Source organism: Manacus vitellinus, unplaced genomic scaffold (assembly GCF_001715985.3).
Source record: "Manacus vitellinus isolate BGI_N305 unplaced genomic scaffold, ASM171598v3 scaffold_1_pilon, whole genome shotgun sequence".
In the NCBI taxonomy this organism is placed as follows: domain Eukaryota; kingdom Metazoa; phylum Chordata; class Aves; order Passeriformes; family Pipridae; genus Manacus; species Manacus vitellinus.
The window spans coordinates 19,627,917-19,651,552 of record NW_021939396.1 but is presented as its reverse complement, the minus strand read 5'-3'; the positions used below and the strand labels follow the sequence as shown (position 1 = coordinate 19,651,552).

Below are 23,636 nucleotides of genomic sequence, written 5' to 3'. Positions count from 1 at the left end.
TTAAACACTTTCTACTACAGATGAAGCTGAAAAATCAACTTCTCTATAATATACTGGAATTAACTGAAAGAAACCAGCTTTGTCAAATTCAGCAACCAGCAGACTTCTCATACCTTGTTATTTTCCGTGGCAACAGTTGCTCTAATACTATTTGCAGAAAGGAGCACTATCTTTTCGTTGGTTAACCCCAAGAACATGGCTCGTGGATGATGTAGCGAAGGATTCTTTGGAAACAAAGACATATTTTAGATATTCAAAGCATATAAATGATTCTGAAGGTAAGCATTTAAAGCTGTACAGTACCTGTGCATTTCTGTATGGTTCTGATTCACTCCACTTCCATTGATAGAGTTCTCCTTTACTGCTAACAGCAACAAGCTCAGAATACAGAGCTCCAATACAAATAAACTTTGTTCCATCCTACAAACACAGAAATACAAAGCCTAAGACAGCAATAGTATAAATACATATAGAAAAACATATAAATGCCAAAAAATAAACTTGGAATTGTTGATTTTTTTTTTAGAGCATCCATGAATGTTGAACCTGAAAATAAAGATATATCCAGCTTGTCTGAAGCTCAGCATATCCTCAGACACACAAAGGCACTGTTCTTTCTGACGGAGTGAGGTAAGAAAGAAATAGATATTATTTCCCAGAAGTTTAACAATAGCATATACCTGGCAATTAACTTGGACTGTTTACTAAAAGCTTCCACAGTATTTTAAGAATAAAACACTGCTCATAAAATTAAAGATGAGAAGATCTCTTTGACTTGTGGCATTAAAAAAAAAGTTTCTGCTTAAAATTCTGGCTTTTTGAAATTAACAAAAAAGCAACATAATTCCATTATTCCATTGCTAAGTATACTCAGGAAGGTATCTTCCAGTTACCCAGGAAATTAATTATCAAACTCACTGTCTCATCAATTAAACAGCGCTTAGCTTTCACTTCTGAAGGTAAGTAACTGCAAAGAAGATCAAGTTTTAAAAAAAAAAAAAATTAGTATGCTACATGTGACATTAATGCATCATTATAACCTGATATGCCGAAAAAGACCTGTTTTCCTCCCTCTTAGATTGGGTTTTATATCAACGTTGCAGCAACTACACAATGTTACAATCTCACTTCTGCCAAATTCCCGTTCCCCCTTGCATTGAAATGGGTCTTAAACTACAGAGAATTCGAGTGATTTCACAAAACATCTCACTCTGCTTCCTGAGAAACATTTGTAATGTTTTGCTGCTCCTCAGCAAGTGCAGTTACAGGACAAACATTGTCTTTCTGAGTTCTTTACCAGTAACAACTAAAAGTTTCCTTCCACTTATGGGAGAATCCAGTTTCACCAAAAAAACAAAACAAAACAAAACAAACAAAAAAAATTAAATGCTGTGTTCTATAGCTACAAATCTGAAAGACAGGTACATGATAACCACTACAGAAAGGAATATTTATCTCCCAGATCAACAGGTTTAACTGCCTCTCTCAGATTACAATATAACTCACATTTAAGTACTTCCCCCATCTGAGAGGAAGCTGAACTCTGTCAGCCATGAAGAAAGTCCCATCATCCAGCGCATTTATCTGTCCACTAAATTAACAGACTTTTCTTTCCACCACAGAAGTTTAACAGGATTGACACTTTTTCTACTGTTTCCATACCCAGAAGTGCACATTTCAAAAGGTGTGAGTGTCCTTGAATAACAGAGGATTCAGTACAGCTCTTTACCAATATTTGTGGAAAAAGAGAAAGGTAGCAGCAGCAAAAGACAAAAGCAATCACAAGCAATTCTCTTTTACACCCTGATAACAGACTCCAGAATTAGTTAAATCATTAGAGAACTATTTTGCTCTAGAGGCCATCTACCAACACAGTACAGAAGTAACACAAATGTTAATCCATGTCATGATTAATAGATGCCATGGTGTAAACATTGCATATTCTGAGAAAGAACTGCCATCAGAACCTACTCTAATCTGATGAGATGCATCTCTACTTCATCAGCACAGAAGAACCTTCCAAAGTTATTTGGCCTAATGCCTGAGTCAAGTATGGAAAGCAATTAATTTTTGCTCCAAGACACTCTCATTATCTTTATCACTTTTAATCTTGCTAACATATTTTAAAACTTTTTATAAACAAACAGTTTTGTACCAGAAGCTGAACAGTAGAGAGACCTGTCACTCAAAATTTTTCTCTCTCTTCCATCAAAATATTAGCAGTTGTGGTCAAAATATTCCAGGACCAATACTACATTTACCTCCATGAGACCATTCAATAGACTAACTGCCCAGAGACACCCAAACAAAATGACAGCTCTGCTTCTGTAACCCGAGACTCGTGTGTTTAACTATAAATTCTGATTTCAGACCAGCAAAATTACATACCTGAAGATGATGCAGATTGCTGACAAAATCTTAATATCTCAACAGGTAAACAGAACATAGCTACTCGAACAAACCAAAGGCTTGGCTTGCACCTAACTACAGTCTAGCAGGGAAAAAACAGCTATACTTGTCATGCTACAGTGGCTCTGATACACAATGCTACACAGCAGTGTAGACTAATAGTACAACAATCCAACAGGATTTGAGGTCTCAGCAGAATGTAGTCATTGACTTGGGTTCTGGAGCAGTTGCCGCCTGGTGGGAGAAAACTCAGTACCTGTGCAACATGTTTATACACCAGTCTCAGATTGTGGGTGAAACTGATACATTTGGGAACACTATCAGCTTTCCAAAAGTTTTATCCATTCCTCTCAGGGTGGTACTTCACCTCCCACAAACAAAAGCTAACCATCCTCATCACAAACTACTACAGTTCTGTCTCAAATACAAAAGGTCAAAATAATGAAAAATAAAGAAAAATATTTGCAAACAAGCCTGGTTCTTTTGTAGCAATTTCTCATGTGCTTTGACTTGCCCCCTAGCTTACAGTCTTCAACATTTCAAGACCTCCTTCCATTTTTCAAAATGGAAGAAATGTTTGAACTGGCCTCTCCTCTAGACCATCTCCCTCAGGATTTTCACCTTGAAGAATTTCTGTTGGAAAACACCACCACCAAAACTTCATAGTGGGGCTATAGCAAGAAAGATGCAGAACCATCTTACGAATGTACAGCTGAAAGACAGGATGAAAGGTTTAACTACTTTTGGATAAAGATGGAAGGCCTTCACAATAAGACATCTTCATTGATCTGGAAGCTAAGGTTTATATGAGTGCATGTGCAAAGAGGTATCTGAGAAGCAGTTCTGTGAGTGAGTGAATGTTACAAGTCTAAACTACATTTATTCTTTGATGTTAAACCCCTGAAATATCTCTCTACCCAAGCTAGATTCTCTCATTCTAAGCAAGGGGGACTAAAGTTACACCAAAATTTTCACTGACAAATAAGTTCAGTGTTACTGGATGAAACAAACAAACCCAAACAAAAACAAACCAACAACCACCCTAACAAACAATAAAATACTTTGGACATAAAACATCTGGTAGAGAGAGCAACTATTAGACAAATGTTCTTTTTAGGTCTCTTCATGTCTCAGTTTAAATGCCCAAATGAAGATGATAGCAGCTAAAGACATGCTGCTCTAAGCAGAAATAAGTCTCTATATTCACCTCCCTCTTCAATCTATCTATCTAGATTTACTCTGAAATGAACAGACAAAGAAAAAGAAGCATTACAGATCAAAACAGCAACCTCACAGATATTGCAGACAGACAGAAATATAGTCTTATTAACACAGATTATCACTTCCTTTCTTAGGAAGCTTTTTAGTTTGTTTGGTTGCTTTGGGGTTCTTTTCGCGTGGGTTTTTCTAAAAGTCATTTCCCTAAGCATCCAGGTAATCCACAAAGACAATGACTACAGACACCCAATCAGCAACATAGAGCTGGTGTTCCTGTTACTTTTACCTCACGTGGGAATTACTTCTTGCCTTGAAAATCAAATTAAGGTTACAAAGAAAACCAGCTAATCAAAGCAAAGGAGACTATGACAGAGCAACCAACACAAGTTATTGATCAACTCAAAACACAACTGCAAATAAATGTCAACTTTCACCGTTGTCATTTAAAAGCCCAATTCACACGAACTGAAAGTATCTCTAGGAATAATAATCCTCATCACAAAAAGGTTTCCTTGATGAAGGATAGTTTAAATTGTTCCATGAGTTTCCTATCTATTAAATGCTTTGAGTGTCTAGGTAAGTATAAGAAGAAAAAAGAAAAAACACAAACCTTATGATCACCAACAGCATCTTGAAAACACAGAGGAGAAAGTTAAAACAGTAATAACAGAAATGTAGCTTCTAAGGGTGTAATTATGTATAATTTAACTAAGTGCACAATAAAGAATATGCTTTATTACATTATCTCACATAAACTGAGATGTGACAGTCAAAAAGGAAACACACAGTACTTATTTGGAAAAAACAAACAGATCTACTGCAGAGCATGCAAATAAAAGATTAAAAAAAATCCATACCTTATCTGGCCACCACTGCAAGTCTTCTCCTAAAGAAACAGGACTTTGAACAGGTGTATTCTTCTTGTCCAGGTTTGGCTCCCCTTCCTTACTTGTAGAGCCTCTTTCATTATCAAATGAGGCTCCATCAAGCCACCTTCGTTCACGCAAACGTAAAACGGACTCACGTTCACGCAACAGCTCAGAGTCTCTCTCTAAGGGAAGAAGGAGAACTGGTATGCAATTGGGTCACACCAGTGGGATAAAAGTAAGCCACTCTCTAGTAAAGACCCTTCAGGATGCAACTAACAGCAGTTAAATCTACTCACACAGATTAAAAATATACTCCTGACATGCAACATTCAATATATTAAATCTTTCAAGCATACGTACTTTAGAATTACTAAACATGAAATAAGCAAAAGTCTTACAGTTTTGTGCACTATAAAAAATTGCTAGAGCATTTTCAATTACATCATAAGAGGCCAAATGCACTTAACATTGCCATTTAAAGTTTTCTAGTACGATATGCAGTTTCGTAGTACTGTTTTATCAATGTCTTTAGTAACAACTACAAAAAAACCCCTTAAGTCTATACAGATTGTCAGATATCTTTATGCAAACCAAAACAGAGTATTTATTAGAGAGTTTCATAACTACTTTCCCAGGAGAACAGTAATTTGAAAAGGTTAAAGAAAGCAAGCATTAAAAAAAGCTCTCATATACATGTTTGATAATCCAACCACTTTTGTTTAAAGCAATATTCTATAGGAGTGGATTTAATAAATTAAAGTGTATCTGCTTTGAGTAGATCAAATGAAAACTTTTCAAGATTCAGACAAGTTTTTAAAAAGATCCTCATAGGAAAATGTTCCTTACCAAAATGCTTCCCCTCCAATTGGCCTACAAACTGTCTAAAGCCAGTACTCTGCAGTTCGCTCATGCAGAAAAATTTTTTAAATCAAGGAATCAAACTAACTTTCCAAGAGTCAACTATGCATGGAAAATAAGGATTATAAAATTCGTGGTAACGTCTTATATAGAATAACCTTAGGAAAGGAAAAAAAAGGAGTAATTCAGAAGGAGTTACGTCAGATGCTGAATATTCGCACATGCACATAAATGCATTTAACCTATGAAGTACCTCACTTAGGCTCACAAAAATCAACTGGAATTACATATATGAGATGACTGCATTATTATATCAGTTTCAATGAATTACACCAAGTCTTGGGTCTTTTGCTGTATTAGACAAATGGGAAAGTTTTTACATAAGCCAAACACAACAGCGTGTCTTACAGATGCATTCCATAAAGTACTGTACTTATTTTCTAGCAAACATCACACTGACCCCTGACTAATAATTTTGAAACAGGAGCTTACATGTTCAGCAATTAATATACTAAAACATGTTCATGAAAGGCAACAAAGTTGTACTAAACAAACAATCACAGCAGAGGTTGGATTAACAGTTTGGAAATACTCTAGGCATTGCACAACAGCTTCAAAAAAGATAGGAAATTGCTGCGTGGTCTGTTATAAATGTTTTAAGTGTAATACACTTAAAAAAAAATGCCCTAACACTGCTCAAGGAGTTTTTATTATCAGCTGCCAATAGTTCTCCTTATCCAACTATAAATATCCTTTCAAACAATAAAATTTAGATTTCTTCTCCCTCTTTAGTATCTAAAGTTCCTCATTCCATAAAGGTAACTTCTGTCATGGGACAACTAAGGAAACGTGAAGAATAGTGTACAAAGAGCAATCCAAAAGAAAGAAAGAAGGGAAAAAAAAACCATTAAGAATGCTGCATGTCATCAATTGTTACTCATTTTTGAGCCAAATTAAATATTTTTAATGCAACCTATGTATTAGTAGGTACATACACTACCGTTTAAAATAAACTTAACATGCAAAATTTTATAACACTTTGCAACACCAATGATCAACAATTAGATTTAAAATAATTGACTACCAAGGTTCTTGCAGAACTTACCTGCTAATAGTCAGAATTCATTAATAATTTTGATGACTAACAGTCTATTTGTCTACTCTATATTTGACAACATATCATAGTCTACTTTTGCATTAAATCAGAATCTAAACCACGAGTGTGTACTATCACTAGCTTTTTCCACAGCAAACTACTTATTACAAAGAAAAAAGGTGCAAAATTACCTCTGGATGAGCCTAGCCTGGAAAGTGATGAGCGCCGAAAGGATGGATAACCAAAGTAACTAATATCTTCTGAAAACATAGCATCAGCATCAATAATGACACTTGGGTGAGCAGAATGTATGTCAGCATCCAGAAGAGACATAAGATCCTCTATAAGAGGAGACAAGGGTCTTAAGTGAATAATCAGCTACTTAAAACATCAGCTAGAGAGACCATCAACTAAACAAATATCAAAACAAAAAAAATATCCTATCTATTAATTGAATTTCTGCTCTTCAGATTCACCAGTGCAAACTCATGTGCCTCCTATACAACCGCATTTGCAATCAGCTTGGCGAACTAGTGAACAAAACCATTTTCCCTACAAGAGCTGCTCTGTCACTTATCTAACCACATTTCCCAAACAAGACTTGCCCAAAACATATTTTTCCGTATCCCAGAAATTCAGATTTTTGCCTATCACTTGAAAGAACAAAGCCCCAGGATAAGATGGATACATATACATACATGTGCACACACACTCATGCATGTAATGCAGAACTCCAAAGATGACCTAGAATGAAGGGAGGACAGAGCCGATGGAGAGAGCCGGCCTTCACACAGCCATGTCTTGGAGCGTTTCTCCATGAACGCTTCCTTCAGAGAATGACATACTTGTTTAATTCATAAGCTAGTAACTTGCAGGTCTCAGTACAAAGCTTTAAACGGTACCTACGTTAAGAACAACAAGTTATCTGGAAAAAGCACAATGTTTTAATACCATGCAGTCAAAAAAAAAAAAACAAAACAAACAACCCAAAAGTTCCACGACTGCCCTAGTTTCTATGTTAGAAAACTTGAGTTTCCCTGAAGTAATAACAATCATTAAAGTGTAAAACAATCTCTTTCCACTTACTAAAGCTACTATCCAAATACAAAAGAGGCTACTGGAAATTCAGGTAACTTATTGAAGTCCAGCAATATGGACTGACAAGACAACTGAACCTGACTACCATCTTGCTGCCACAGAAAGGACAGTCCTACTTCCCCCCTTCATCCCTGTGGCAGGCACCTCCTTGGGGCAAGGTGGGATTTCTAAATCTACAACTAGCACATTCACCTGGCTTGAAACAGAAGTTAAAAGAGTATAGAAGTAAGGTGGGAAGGGACCTTCAGACTGACTTAATTGGGTAGTCAGAGCCCCAGAGGCAGTGCCTCACCATATGCAGGAAAGCTGACCATACCCTACTGCTGCCAAAGAAGATAGTTTCGTCCCTTCCCAAACATTCAGGCAACTCTGACTAGTAAAAATCAGGCTCCTCAAATTAGGTTTCACTGGCCCATACAGGCCTCACCACAAACCTCACCACCATGTGAGGGAATGACAGGATAGCACCTTCTGGCAGCAGGACCATCTGCTTAAACCATCCGTGAAGCCAACATGAGGCTGCACACACACACTCCCTTCAGGAAACATGGAAGGAGCACACAGAATTTCAGCACATCCAGTTCTCAGCCTCTTTCTCATCCCAAGCATAAAACAAAATAGTGGCTAGAAAACAAAGTCTGAAGTCAAATAACAGCACTCATAACAGTAGGAATTCCTATTCCAGTGTCTGGAATAAAAGGAGGGGAGGGAGAAAAACAAAGTAGACACAAAGTAGAAGATATCCAAAAACTGAAAAGGAGCCAAAAGTCCATACTTAGAGCTAGTATTAATTCATGTAAGACTTTCACATCCCTGCATAGTAGATCATTTATCCTTATACATCTAAACTCTCATCTCCAGGAAACGTAACACATACCAAGTACAACCAGCTGTCCCCAGAAAAACAGCACTGTAAGTAGTGAGCGCTGTGGATTTCAAAGCAAGACCCACATGAATGCTTCTTGCATTAATTAAGTAATCCACTCAAGTGTAGACTGTGCTTCTAAAAGCACACCATTTGGGACTCTGTGGTTCACACAGTACATTTTAGGAAGTCATCCTTGACAGACTGCTTGGAAATCCTAGGAAAAAAATTCACATTTGGCAAACAGGTTCTGTCTTACTAAAACAATTCAGATCACTCAGAGTACCCTTACCCGGCCTCATACTTTTCACTGACTTTCCACAGCATTAAAGCTGCAGTACACTTCACCTTCAGAGTGTCAATTTGTACATAACAGACTTCAAGAGCTGGAAACACAGCTGAGATTCTGTTGTATCTCTCAAGATCGACATGCTGCTCCCTTTTCCCTCATCCCACACCACGACCATCTCTTCCTAGGTATGTTCCAGCCTCTCTATAGTCTAGTAATTCATTCTGACTTTTTTTTGGTCACTATGCAGGAAAAAACTGCAAAGAACTTTGATCTCTTTGTAGGAAAAGAATTGGTCAGTACAGAAAAGAACTCTGCACCCTTGTTCAAAATGGACAATAATGGTTTTTTTAAGGCAAGCTGAGCAGGAAATCCTCTTGACAGAAAACACACACTACCTTGTGACACACACACATACACACACTTTCCACCATGCCAGGCATCTTGAGTTTAGCTGTGTTTCCAAAAAGGAAAGTAAAAGTTCAAGCCATCAGACTTAAGAACCAAAACATGTTTTTTGCAAAGTATGCATTAAGATGAGTAAGGAAATGAAGCCTTTTCTTACCCTCTTATTTCAGCTTCAAATCAGATTTTAATTTTCTTCCAGTATTTCTGAAAGAGATTCCCCTTCTTCCATTTTCTATACCACCAAAGAAAGGTGCTAAAACCAGTAGGGATAGGACCCAAATCCACTCCCCTTCAAACATCAGTGGAATTTTTTTAGCACTGTGAAAACACAGATACTGCAAGGCTACATCCAGTTTAAGAATCATGGGGGGAAAAAAAAAAAAAGACATTCTCTATGACTTTATTTTCCTGCTCTTCAGCTAAATCCCATGGGATTATATCATTCATCTCTTATGCTGCGTTAGACCAAAATTAGACTGCACTCTTCACATTTAGATGTGACAATTCTGACCAACCTATTTAGGTAATGAAATACCCAGGATTCACCAGTAAATACTACAGCAAATTGGAAGGAAAAGGATATCCAGTTCAGAGGAAAGAAACAAAACAAGAAAAATACCAAACCCCACCAATTAAAAAACCCTAAGTTTCAGTATACACATAAGCAGCAATTTGAGTACTAAGAAAATTTTTGTTTTCAATAGCTCCATGCGTAGCATTATCACTGAATTTATTAACTGAAGGCATTGCTTAGATCAACTCCCATCTCAAGTTGAGCTCACTTTAAATGTTTTCCCTTAAGGGGGCAATCGTAAGTTCTCTCCCCGCTTCTCAGCTGCATATTTTTATGAAATATTCAACATTTCAATGTGTTCAGTATCTCCTCCTCTTTCAAGTTTGGATTAAATTGGCAAAACTGTGACAGTGAAGGGAGAGAAACATGTATTTTGGTTTCCTAGGAAACCAGACTAAAACAGAACTCCAGAATTCATTTAATAGTATTTATTCAAAATATTACCCAACTTGAAGTCCAGAAAAAACCAAAAACAAAAAAACCAACCCAACAACAAAGCAAACCAAACCACAACAACAAAACCACAAAAAACCCAACCCCATTATCTAATTGTTTTCCCCCAAGGCAAGCCATTGCACGGATCCTACGCTATGTTCCAGTTCCCATGACCCCTCACTGCAAGCCAGCACAGTCAGTCCTGCTGTGATACCAGCCCATGTCTCTTCTCTCCAGAGCAGCCTGGATGTTCTCAAACCCACGTTCCACAAGTCCCACTAGCGAGAACCCACTGTACCATGCAAAACTTACTCAGCAAACATGCACACATCGAACTATACAAACAACAAAACATTTTAACTTCTACAGAATCTCTATTCAGAAAATTAACAGAACATAAAGCCCAGAAGAAGGCTCTAATACAACTTGAGATGAGCTGGAAAATTAATCTAGAGGCCCTCAAGTCTTTTCTATGCTAGATGATCATGTTCTATGTAGTTTTTACCTTGATTATTTTCCTTACGTATTTGTTATGAATCAAATGAACCCACGTTCCTCTCTGCTAACTATCATAAAACAAAAGAAACAGGACTAGATTAGAGAAACCAAAAATCAAAGTACACTAGGGTCCAAAAATAAATATTTAAGAGACAATCGTTGATGGCAATATGTACAGAAAAGTTAAAGTTCTGCTCTTCACTTATGAAATTTTGAAGAATTTAAGAAGAATTGAAACCTGTTTTTTATTACCTCAAAAAAAATCAGATGCATAACCTTCACAGTACTAACTGGAATTATCACAACTGATATATTAATGGAATTATGATGTATTAAACAAGAATTTATTAATTTCACATTCTTGGGAAGTATCTTAGCTTTTTAATTATTTTATTATCCTTTTTTAAATCAAATGTAAATTACTCTTAGCACTTTAAAAAAACTTCTTCTGTCTTGGAAGGTTTAGAGAGTAACCCCTAAATTTAAGGGTCACAAAGCATCAGACATGCAGAAGGGAGAAAGAAAAAATTAGCATATGCTTTTAATCAAAATGCAAGAGCCTCAAAAATCCCGAGGCAAAAGCTCTCTTGTCACTTGCTTTTTTTGTGCTTGGAATGAATGAAATCAAAAAGCTTTAAAGCATAATTTGACAATTTAAAAAAAAAAAAAAAAGATTCTCTCTCTTTCAGAATCCTAAAAATAGTCTAACAATTGACCACATATAGCATTTATCAGTTATCTACAGTTTTCCTTTATGAAATTAAATGTTATAGTTCCAAAAGGGCATCCAGAGGCAAGATGAGAAGTGAAAGCAGGAAGAGTGCTAAGTTTCTAGAGCAAAACACTTTCAGAAAGAGCTATATGCAAGTTTCCCTGGCCTCAGGTTTTCCTGAAAATTAGTTTGCATGACCATGTGACAAATGCAAGGACTGGTAATTTTTACTATGTAATGTACCAACAGTAGAGTCATGACAGCACTGACTAGTGTTCAGCAAGACTCCTTCTCATCAGATTCAAATTCATTTCTGTGCAAGACTGATTCTGTCTCGTAAAACTTAAGACGGAGAGAGAAGGCATAGCACATTCTACAATTCATGAATTACATCTTTGAAGACTAGAGCTAAAACACATCAAGTTTCATTTCAGTTGTCATTTCCAGATCTTTTCCCACAAAAACTGGGAAAGAACTGGCGCAATTTCTATGTGGAGTAAAAGAAAATAGGAGAAAAAACCCCTAATATTAGGAGTTTGCAATCCCTTATAGGAAATTTTAGTCTAAACAGGGAAGAAGCTTTAAAAATTAAGCCAAGGACAAAATTGTTTTGTGGACATCTAGTGAGGACAGTGAAATTCTGCATATTACTTGAACCTCTCTCAAGTACACAGGACTCACAGACTGTAATTGGAGGCATCTTCAAATAAAGGTTACCAGTCACAGGTTGTCGGACGGTCCCTATTAACTGATCCTTATGATCACAAGAGGTACTAAGAGAACAGTTAATGCTGTAGAAAGCTGGTTAGTATGGTTAAAAGTAATAATTTACAGCAGAAGTTCCTAACTCTGATTTATCTTCTGAAGGCCAGTTCCGGAGAAATGCATTTGGACATGCTTAAAACTAAGACCTCCTGCACTGAATACTCAGAAAGACTTTAGAGAATTTACTTCCTCCAGTGCATGTCTAATGCTATTAAGCTAAAAAACAAGACTCAGATTAAAGATTTTTCACCCTTCCACCAGAATATTCTTGATTCTACAGCAAAATAAAGATGTTTGACAGATGCAACTAAAACTAGAAGAGGCAAAATGAAACACAAAGCCTTTGTTGCAGAAATTAAAAAAACCTTTTGTCTAATCACGATTGACAAGATAAAGATGAAGGAAGCCCATGAACCTTCCTGGTGAACCAGATGAGCAGAAAAAAAACCAAAAAACATTTATTAGAAAAATATTAAAACGTCATTTTGACACAAAGAAAGAAAAGCTACTATGTAGTCAGAGTTTAGATGTGCTCTTTTCATGCCGTGCACCTAAGACGAATATTAGATTTGGCTGCTATGTTTCCAAATCTGTTTACTGAGCAAACAAAGATTGCCTAAATTAGTTAGCCAGTGCAAAAGAAGATTCAAAGTCTCTTATAAAAAGCTATTGTGTGGGAGAGACAGTATTTCAAAAATAGCTGCACGTCAATTAAAGCATTTTGCTGGTATAGCCAGAATACTACAGCTTTTATAAGGGGAACTTGAGATGAAGAATAAATTCTCAGTCTAACTGTAACTGCTGTACACTGTTTTGCCCTCAATTGAGGCATTTTGATTTTAAAAAAGCTGTATAATTTTTGCTCTAAGAACTTGAAAAATATTAAGAATATATGTTAGTAGGAAAAAAACATGCAAGTCACTAGAAGGTTTTAGAATTAGCTTTCATGAGCAAGCCACACAGCAGTCTCAGGATATTATTGAGCAGCAAAACAGACTTAAGTAATGCTGATGTTACAAAGCCTGAGATCCTAAAACAAAAAATAACTTTCATGCCACCACAAACAGTATCAACAGTTATTCTTCAATGGCTAACCTAATCCCTCAAGACATTCCAATGCATCTTTTGTTTTTTGCATCTTTAGACTTTGCTTCTATAAGCAAGAATTGTCTTCGCTGCATCTCTTGCACAGCACACAGCTCGCTGTCAGTACTTAAATACAGAAAAATAAGAACACATCAGCTTTTTCTTAATCAAAAGTTGCAGGATACAAACCTCCAGGAAGATATGATTCACTTGCTGTGTCATCCCCATCATCCCCATCTTCATCATCACGACTCAATAAATTATTTACAGCAAGGTTTACATCAAGATTTGTTCGCTGGAGTTCCCGAATAATAATACTTCTGGACTTTCCTTGTAAAACGACTTGTGCCTGTAAGAGCAGAGTATCACTGGTTACTGGTCATTCATGAGAAAGAATGCTTAGTTCTAAAAGAAGTCCAGTAAAACCCAAAAGTCAATCACAGTACGTACAGACAAAGGATCATATAAATTTTTCACAGTATTTTGTACTAGATAGGCAGCCTTCTCTCAGTTTCAGTTAGGCTACTGAATTCCAACTTTGGTGCTGAATTTCTTAATGGAATCTTAGAATCTACTGCTTGGAATGCTTAATGCTGTAGTTAAAGGATAAGCGAAATCTACAGAAACATATAGAACACTCTGAAACCCAGGAGTATTTAAACTTAGTATGACAATCAACAGAGTTTGCAATCAAACTGTAGTTTTTGTTCCAAAACTACACCTCAATCCCTGTCTTTTACACTTTTACTTACTGCCTCTATTTTTCTCATCATTCTGCTTCTAAAGGCTTATCTTCAGCAGTTTCTGCAACATTTAAGATTTTACTAACAAAACGCAAATGTTCCAAATGTTAAACAGAGAACCCCAGAGAATTCTGGTCTATTCCACTAAGCCTAGGACTCAGGGCACTTTGTTTTTCCAGATTACCCTCTACTGAAAGTCAGAGAAGATGAGAGTTCTGCAAGATTGCAAACTGTGTGAAGAACATAAGGAACGAGTACTGAGTATTTTCGTAACACAGTAAAAATGAGGTACCAACTAAAATTGTCAGCTGACAAGCCAAAAAAAAAAAAGAAAGGGACATTCTAACAGCACACAAAGGTAAACTTTTTGTCATAACATGCTATGCCAGAAGTTTACAGATATTTGAGACCCCCTAAAATGTATGTCATATAGACCATCTGTAAAGATCTTTCCCATTGACCTGCTTTAGAGTTAACTCAAAAATGTTTTAAACACTTCCCGTTTTAAAGGTAGACAAAGTACACTATTAAAAAAAAAAAAAGGTAAGCAAAACACCACAGCAAGGGAAGCAAAGCTGATTATCTTAGGCCTAGCAACTAACGTCTGTATTTCAAATGTAGACCAGAAACTAGTTTTAAACTAATAGTTAAAATGCATTAACTAGTCACATATTTTGAATATCTCATTTTCTTCAAATATGGAGAAAAATGTTTTAACAGACTCCATTTAACCACACAATGCAAAGTCCATCAGCTTCTTCAGGCTTTAGTGCATTAAGAGGCAAAAGTGGAGACATTTATATCCAATATTCATCAGTTACATTTATAAAAAATTAAGTAGAGGTGTCTAGGAAGAAAAATTATTAGTATTTTAAAGAGATTAAATATGTTTAATGTCTTCTACTTAAATCTAAAACAGATCACTTCTATCCAACGAGAAAAAAAGAAGTCAACCTCCCCCCCTCTGTTACACTCCTTCAAGAAACTTAACGCTTTTACTTTCTCACTAAATCTCCCATCTGCAACTGAACATAGCCTTCCTCATCCAGATTAAATATATACCTTATCTAGGGGAAGTCTGGGAAATGAAAATTCTAGAATCCAAAAGTCTATCACTCCCACTACATATTTAAGAATAAAACCAATTCATCTAGAGAAAGTCAATCTCTTCAATTATATGTCATCACTCCTTGGAGAAAGTGCACTACTACAACACATTCCTGTACATATGCTGTGAGAAGCTATCCAAGCTTTCGGCAACAAGCAGTTTCTAGCTCATGTACCTGTGAAATGAGTTCCTCTGGAATGACTGATGCTGGAATCACTGGTTGTGGTTGACTCCCCAGCAGTCCAGATCCTCTATCACGTCCTGTGCGTATAACTCGGGTCTGCCTTCGAGAATCTCGGGCTCCAGCAGATGATCTACCAGAAGATCCTCCTCCACTTCCACCAACCCCTGAACTCCAGCGACTTCTAGAAGATTTGGATTATTTATCTTATTAATACAGCAGCATACTTTGGGGACTATTTGAAGAAGTCTTTAGGTTTATTAGTAATAACTTGTAAACAGCCTCTGAAAAACACTGCAGCTTGACTTCATAGACAAAAAGTATCTCTCAAAACCAGTATGAACAAGAGCACCACGCAATTAATAAACTTCTGAAATACAAAGAAGTAATAAAAAAACAGGACTGCAACAGGAAGTTGCACTCTTTCCTACTCATATAGTTGTGTGGATGTATACATACATAAATACATACATGGATCAACTCCCAGATTTTTTAAAAGCAACAGTAGCAGCAGTGTAACATCTAACACTCAGTTGTCAACTCCCTGCTATAAAAGCACACATGCAGCAGCTTCATGGTCAGTGGCCCTGACAGCAGGTCACTCTACTCAGAGGGGTCTTCTAAAGATTCTGATACTTGATTTACATTAAGAAATTCATTAAGATTTCACTGGAAAAATCAAGCAATCTTCTTTACTGCAAAAGAAATCTTACACTAGATAGTTCTCTGATCCTCATGGATGGTTTTCAAGAGATATTCTACTTTGTATCTACTCCTATTTCAGAAATCAACATCAACTCTCTACATTGCAAAAACATGCCTGAACTGACTGAACAGCTTTTTCATTTGTATGAATCAGTATCAAAACAAGGGAGCAAAAAGGCCCTGATTCACAGAAATAGACTGCTCACCATCATTACAATTATCCACTAATCTTAATTATCACCACAGAACTGTGTAAACTGAATCTAGTTTGAACTTAAGATACTCTGCTGCAATGAAAGGCAAGAGCCTCTAGTTTATTCTTTAAGGTTAACTTTATCTTGCAATCTGCTTTAAAGGATATTGCATATGGTGTTATTGCTATTTAATAATCAGTATCAGCAGAACTTTCCTGCTACCAATCACTTTAAACCTCTATCTCCTTTCAAGAAAAACATTTCAAATTAGATGTGAAAAAGGTATGTTCTCTGAAATAGTATCTAATAAATTTATGTTAAAAGTCTATCACATCTAGCTATGAAAAGCTAATTAGGTAAGAATACTTGTCTTACATTTTATGGCTTAAGTTGATTACTAACACCCTTCTCTTGTTTGGTTGGGTTTTCTTTTTCCTCCTGGTAAGACCACAGAGCAACTCGAGTGTCTGCCTAAGACAAGGCCCTGTCAGACACATCCACATTTTCAAGATTCTAGCCAGCGACCACACAGACAATGACAAGACAAAAAGCAATTCAACGATGGCTTTAGGAAAAGTCTTGTCTCATGAGTTAGAAAGAGAATTCTAAAAAAAAGATACTACTGAAAATGGAAAAACCCCTCAAAAATCAAGAGGAATGTGACATTTTAAATAAAATGAGCCAGTTAATCTGTTCTAGAGGTGGGAAGGCGGCTGATGGGAAAAGAATGGGGCTGAGGAGAAATCAGATTCTACCTACAAAGGAATTCTTAATTCAACTCTCAGCAGGGAGGTGTGGGTTTAAAGATAATGTTCTATATTAGATATTAATACTTACTACAGATGCATTTTCTACTTGAAGTTATAAACTAACAATGACATAGTTTAGACATCTAACAGTTAAAACCATCTCTATTCATATAATAATGAAAATATTCCCAGTGTGTCCTAACTTGGTCTTGTTCTAATAAAGTTGTCTAAACCTAAAATAAATATTAATATAGAATGGAAATCTTTCAGCTCATTTCTGTTTGCCTGCTAGTTTACCACATCTCTCTACTGTCCAGCAGCATGTTAGCAATTTTCCAAATCCAGTTATCTAATCTAAGGGCTCTACAGTTTGAATGTTTTCAGACTCAATTTATTAAGTTAATTATTCCCTTTATTTAACAGACTAGTTATAGTGCCTACTACTTTTCCACTAGTTCAGTGACTTTCAACTACCTAGTTCTGAAACATGCAAGGGAAGACATACCAACTCTTCAGGGTTGGTCTCCTAAGCACATAGCTTCAAACAATTGTAACCAGCTGTACTCAGCTAAAATAACAAGGCAAAAAATGTCTCACACTTCCAACAATAAGTTTTTAAACATGACAATACCAGTTTGCCTTTAACGTTTAACACGTGGATTTTTACGTTCAAATGCACAATGTTTGCACAAAAAGTTTGGAGAGGTAATGGGGGTTATTTTTCATTCAAATAAGGCCCAAATGAAATTAGTTTATTTGGTAATATAAACAACAAATTTGCTATCACTGAAAAGCTATAGTTCCTCCCTCTTAAACCATTCACATGCAGAAACCACAGCTTGTAAACACAGTTCTCCTTGCTATAGTTAGTAACCTTAGGAAGCAGCACAGTTCGACACATCTTACAAAAACAAAGCGATCACTGTGATTATGTAATGAAGATTAATTTACATTTCTACAGAAAGGGACACCATCAATTTTAAAGCTAATGGTAAGAAAACTGAATCTGTACATTTAGCATATGGTACAATTTTAAAGGTTTTGAGCAACGATCTTTTTCAAATGTTCCCTTCCTATCACTATGTATAGGACTCCAGCTATCAAAACACTGGTCATGACTTGGGGAAGGAGGGCACAATGCAGTGGAGCACACAAAGATAATGAAGGTCCTTCCTGTATAAATGCACTCATTTTCTTTATGCTTCTAGCCTACCACAGTTTAAATTGATAGTGTCCCTCTAAAAATCTGCTTTTCAAAAATCAAGGAACTAAAAAAACATTAAAAAAAAGACAACACAGCCAAAACCAGTTATTCTTCACACATATAAGAAAACCCTCTGTATCCTAGATGCTGAAGGGTCACTTAAATGTCTGTTATTTTAAACAAATTAAGTATTTTTTTATTATACCCTACCTAGACAACTGCTGTAATTATACGTTCCCTTATACATACTGCATACAATTTATATATGTGTATACACATATACTCAAATATGGAACAAACAGATTGCAGCCTCAATCCTATCAAAACTTACCCAAGGGTGTTGCCTGCCAGTCTGCCCAGAGTTTCAGAACCAGACAGAAACCATGGGGAGTCACTAGATCTGCCTGGCCTGGATGTCCTTCCTGCCCCTGAGCCACTGCTCAACTTTGAACTGAAAGTAAAAGATGGTAAATCAGTCACAAAACAATCCCAAATGGGTTAAGAACAAAACCTGGAATCCCAGGTTGAAATTCTCAGGGACTTAATCTGGTAACATACCAGCTTAAGCAACACCCTTGGGGAATATTCCAAACTAATCTAACTGTATATTAAGAGGTACACTGGAAAAAGAAAGTGGAAAGCATGCCTAACAGACCTTATGTACATGGGCAATCCATAATAGCACAGTTGCAAATACATATTAAGCTAATTAGTGATTTGAGGTAGCAACTGTGCTAAGTCTTCTGTTAGCATATATGTATAAATTGTAATCAGGTGTTCTATCCATAAACCTGACCCTGAGTACCCTACTTCAGTATTAAGTGGTTTACATTCAAATAGGAATCATTCAATAGTCCTACTAAGGGGGACTTACCTGGACTGAAGACCACAGGTCTAGAAAGTGAGCCTTGCCAGATGGGACCACTTTTAGAGTGGATTCTACATGAAGCTTAATAATTTAACAGAGCTTCTTTCTTATTTTTGGAGGAATTTGTTTCTTGAAGTTAAAGAGACCCTGTCTCATTTCTTTTAGAATCACATCTACTATTTCTTCCTACGCCAGTTTGTCAAGCTAGGCTGTTTGGCTGCATCACCAATAACCATTGTGTCTCTACTCAAAGTATCCATTCCTAAAGCAATCTACTTTGAAAACAAACAAATAAAAACAAAACCAAAAAAGCAGCCAAGCTGCTTATCAAGTTCAAAAGAATGTTTTAGAAGAAAAGCATTTCTTACCCATCACTATTCTCAGGTTTACCCAATTCCAATCTGTCTGGCTGGACTGAAAAACCAATCCTGCAGACTCTGCCATCCTGTATTTAGAACAAGAAAAGCAAACACTCAAAATTGAAATGTAAGACAAGTTACAAAAAAAATACAAACACAAGTCTTCAGTTACTGAAGAATACTGATCAATTTAATGTTAAAAGAACTAATTTTAACTGTATGGTTTCAAGTTTATTATCTGAGATTTCAGTAATTTACCTCAAGAAGAAATGCAGCGTGATTTGGTCCCACCACACACTGTTTAATAGTGGCCTGTTCCAATACATTCAAAGGAGGGTGGCTGAAAATAAAAAGTGAGAATGTATAACATTTTAAAACATTTGAAATCTGAAAAAAAAAATAAAAACCTAGTTGTATATGAAAGGAAAGATGTGCAGTGATGGTTACCAATATGAAAAACATTCAAGAATGACTAAACACGCATTAGTTGAAGCAACTATAATATATTTTTGATCATTAACCACACAAAATGCAGGGGACAAAAACCTTAAAAGGTGATGTTTTCGTTTAATGTGATCAGCAATAAAAAACAGGTTTATACTTTAAAGTAAGGAGTCATTTCATAAGGAGGATATTTAATAATATATTTTACCATAACTGAAAACCTCCCATTTTCTTCCTGCATTATCTGAAGCATTTCTGGACTTTAGTATTAGTAGGACTTCAGTATTAGCAGTATTGAGGATTTCTAAGGCTATATCTACAAAACAATCACCTGCTTTGTGTTGCTGTTAGAGAAACTGTACTTTCCCAAATGATTTACAGCAGCATGTGACGTGCCTTACCTGTTTAAATTATATTTGTTCAGCTTCTCTGAAACTTCCCTCAATCTGAAACAAAAAGAAATGAAGTTGTTATATGACGACATATTCCACAGGACATGACAACCACTTATACAGCATATTTATGACATTAGGGGGACAATTAACCACATTCAATGAAGCTTGATATAAATACTACTTGGTGCTGGGAGCCTGTATAAGAACTGGATAGTGTTCAGCTTCAAATCAGGTTTTTGTTCTGGAGGGGTTTTGCTTTGGAGTTTTACCCTTGCCAAAGAACCAACGTTTGATTACATTTCTGTGTGTTTTGCAAGCCACTATCAAAAAACTCTACTCCTGCCTTGTTACAACCATTTACAACTTCACACATAAAATAAGCAGATGATGCAATCAGCATTAACTGTAGATATACTTGAATTTCCTTGTATAAGCTTGAATACAGTATCCCAGAGCAGACAGGATTATCATTTTCTAGGAAATCCAAATATGTGGGATATTAGAGACAAAACTATGACAGTAAGTTCCCCAAAACAGAAAAGACAGGAAAACAGATGCACAAAAGCCAACATCAACAAATGATGAACAACAAATTCAGGCTAGTAGAAGAAACAATCCAGAGAAACATCACTATTTATAGGGTTATGTAAAACATTACCTTTACTAGAAGGTAAAGAATGTTTCCAAAAGTACTTCCATCTCACTTTCATTGTACCTCACCAAATGGAAGAGAACACAAAAAAAAGTGCCAATCCACGGACCACTCCTGCTTAGAGGATAGTATCCAAAAGTGGAAAGCAACAGAGGTAATTTCTAATTCACTTAGAAAAGATCCTAAAGATCCTCTACAGGTAGCAAAGATTCTCTTGTAATATCAGGTAGGCACTTCAGTTAAAGCTTGGGCTCCTTTGTTCCCAAAGGACACAAACAATCTGAAAAAGACCCCAGAGAGCTTCCAGTTGTATTCAGAGTATTCGCATTGTATCAAGATACAAAATCTAGATGAACCCTGTAAAAATTATGCAAGGTCTTCTGAATTAAGAAAAACCATCTCAGCTTTGGTATCATATTCATCCTAGCATAAATCAGCAACACCTTTCTAAACCTAACAAAAAGACATGCACAACAGCACTGCTTTCCTCTACTTGAATCCATGTCTTTAAATCCTTTATTTTCACTTGCTTCATTTCACTTTCTACACACAGACTATTATGGACAACAGACTTCAGCTACTTGCAAACCCTGAGCATGAGAAAGAATACCAATTAGAGGTACAAACAGTCAAATCTTAACATTATCAAGTGTTTAACTCTAAAGCATTTGTTCTGAGGGAAAACATAGGAAAAAAAAATGTATGTCTGCTTGAGAAACAAGGTGATTTATACTGATAGAAATAACTTCCATGCCCAAGAAGAAAGGACCACAGTGAAAAGACAGCAGGAAGGAAGTGAACGTGCTTGGAATTGCCTTTTGCTATCCAAGCCAAGCTGCTGGTTTGTAAGTAGGCGATCTCACACTCCCAATTTCCAGCCACAACTACTTCACACAGGCAAAGAGTACATAGCCAGATAAGGTTTAGGAAGAAAGCCCACAAAAGGAAAAGAGAAAAAGCACACCTCATATGCAATCTGTGTGAAAAGTACCCCACAGGAGTGAACTACTGTGGGAGACTATGGAATGAACCCTGAAGATGAATGGCACACACTCCACAGCTTACCATATGGTTTTACAAAGCCAACAGGGATCTGTTACATCATATATGACAAGTTAAACATTCCTGAAGTTTCATGTCTTAAGTGTATCACCTAACAGGTTCCCACAGGAATCCTGAGCAGTTTCCCACTAACATTTCTCCCATGAGTTATAATTCTAGAATAGGAAAACCTGCCTTTAAATTCACTGCACTGACTATAAGAAAAGCTGACATCAAAAAAAGTAGTGCTTTATTGGAGATGGTTACTAAAATAATCTATGAGCAACATTTAAAGCTTCCTTATCTGAGCCTTGTGTCACAAGATCTGAGCACTACCAAAGAAACAGACATCTTTCAATTTGAAAAACACCATCATAAACCTTTTATACCGGTAAAAAAAATAATGACATAATAGGAAAGAAATATGCACAGAAAGCTAAGACTTGAATACTCAGGGAATCCATGAGTAACATCAGCCTCAAGAGAGTAGGTCTATCTGCAACAAGCACAGGTCAAAAGAGATCTAACACTGTCAAAAAAAGGCTGCTGTCAACCTTTAAGGGGAGGGAGCAGAGCAGGACATAAATGACAATGCTGAAAGTACTAAACTCATCTAGGGAAAGGAAAAAAAAAAGTAAAAACGATCTCACACCCCAAACATCTCATATGCAGCTGCTGTAACAGCAAAACTACTGAGTACCACCAATAAACTTAAAAGATCCATGAGGAGTGAAAAAGGAGTTGTTCTTTAGCTCCATGTCCCTGTTGGGCTGCTGGTTTCACCCCCTCTCCTCCCATTCCTTGTGCTGGCACCAGCATCCACATGAACACCAGTCACAAAACTAAACCAGCAGGAAAACAAGAACAAGGCAGAAAGATGTGTTTGTATACTCTGTATGGAGAATATGTCTGTGCAAATAAAAACTCTAAATAATTTCACAAAAACATTTCCTGCAGCAATCTAAGCCTTTCTACCTGCACAATTGCAGGGTACTGTAGCATTGACCCTCTGAAGGAAAAACCTTTATTTTAACAATACAATGCAATCATTTCAACTGATGGTGCACTGGAGGAAGAGGTACAGGCAGAGATGATTTAATCAATTCTCACATTAAGGAAGGTCAACATTTCCACTAAGACCTTCCTGTGGTAAAACAATCTCCAATACAAATGGCTCAACAGGCTATGCTTTGAAAAATTCTCATTAAAGGCAGTTAAACTATTTCAAAGGACCAAGTTAGAAGCAACATGTATTTTGATCACAAAGAGATCTTTGGGGAAATCCACTATCTTTGCAATGCTATTAGACAAAAAGGTTAGTGATGATAGCTCCTGTATCAAGACACACATTCTTTAAATATTCTTAATTAATTCTTAATCCAAAAACTCTTGCAAGGAAAACAAAGTCAGTTTGTCCAAGCCAAGTATGGATTTTTTTCATTCTACAAACTAATCAGAATAGAAGGGAACTATGCTCACACTAAGCAACTGAAGAAGCTCTAGGTCAGGACCACAGCAGCTCAGATTTCCCACATGACACTTTTATTCATCACAAGATATTACTTCTTTCAAAGTACATTTCTATTTCCAGACAAGTTTAGCTCAGGACCCATCCTTTCACCAGATCTTGCTTTATAAAACCAAGTTAGGCTCAAAAATGCAAGAGTTGCAGAGAAACTCCATTTTAAAGTACTAAGTATGTGACAGAAAAACTGGACTTCAGTATATTTATAATAACTGTACCCTATTTAAACAATTGCTTAAATCCACATAAGCAAAATACTGTTTTACAATTTGTGCTTCTACTCAATTT

At 36.4% G+C, this 23,636-nt stretch overlaps 1 protein-coding gene across 2 annotated transcripts in view; it reads right to left on the bottom strand.

Moving 5' to 3' along the window:
- The window catches only part of UBR5 (ubiquitin protein ligase E3 component n-recognin 5), an 85,439-nt gene that overhangs the window by 47,179 nt on the left and 14,624 nt on the right, over positions 1-23,636 (bottom strand). The window contains exons 2-11 of one of the 2 annotated variants that reach the window (XM_029959421.1): positions 20,137-20,181; positions 19,550-19,631; positions 19,301-19,377; positions 18,396-18,515; positions 15,207-15,396; positions 13,370-13,529; positions 6,642-6,791; positions 4,485-4,696; positions 304-420; positions 114-224 (exon numbers count right to left, since the gene is read on the bottom strand). In XM_029959421.1, the coding sequence (XP_029815281.1) occupies positions 114-224; positions 304-420; positions 4,485-4,696; positions 6,642-6,783 (582 nt within the window). In that variant the 5' untranslated portion in view covers positions 6,784-6,791; positions 13,370-13,529; positions 15,207-15,396; ... (2 more) ...; positions 19,550-19,631; positions 20,137-20,181. The remainder of the gene's footprint in view (positions 1-113; positions 225-303; positions 421-4,484; positions 4,697-6,641; positions 6,792-13,369; positions 13,530-15,206; positions 15,397-18,395; positions 18,516-19,300; positions 19,378-19,549; positions 19,632-20,136; positions 20,182-23,636) is intronic. The other variant, XM_029959422.1, reaches the window with a different exon arrangement.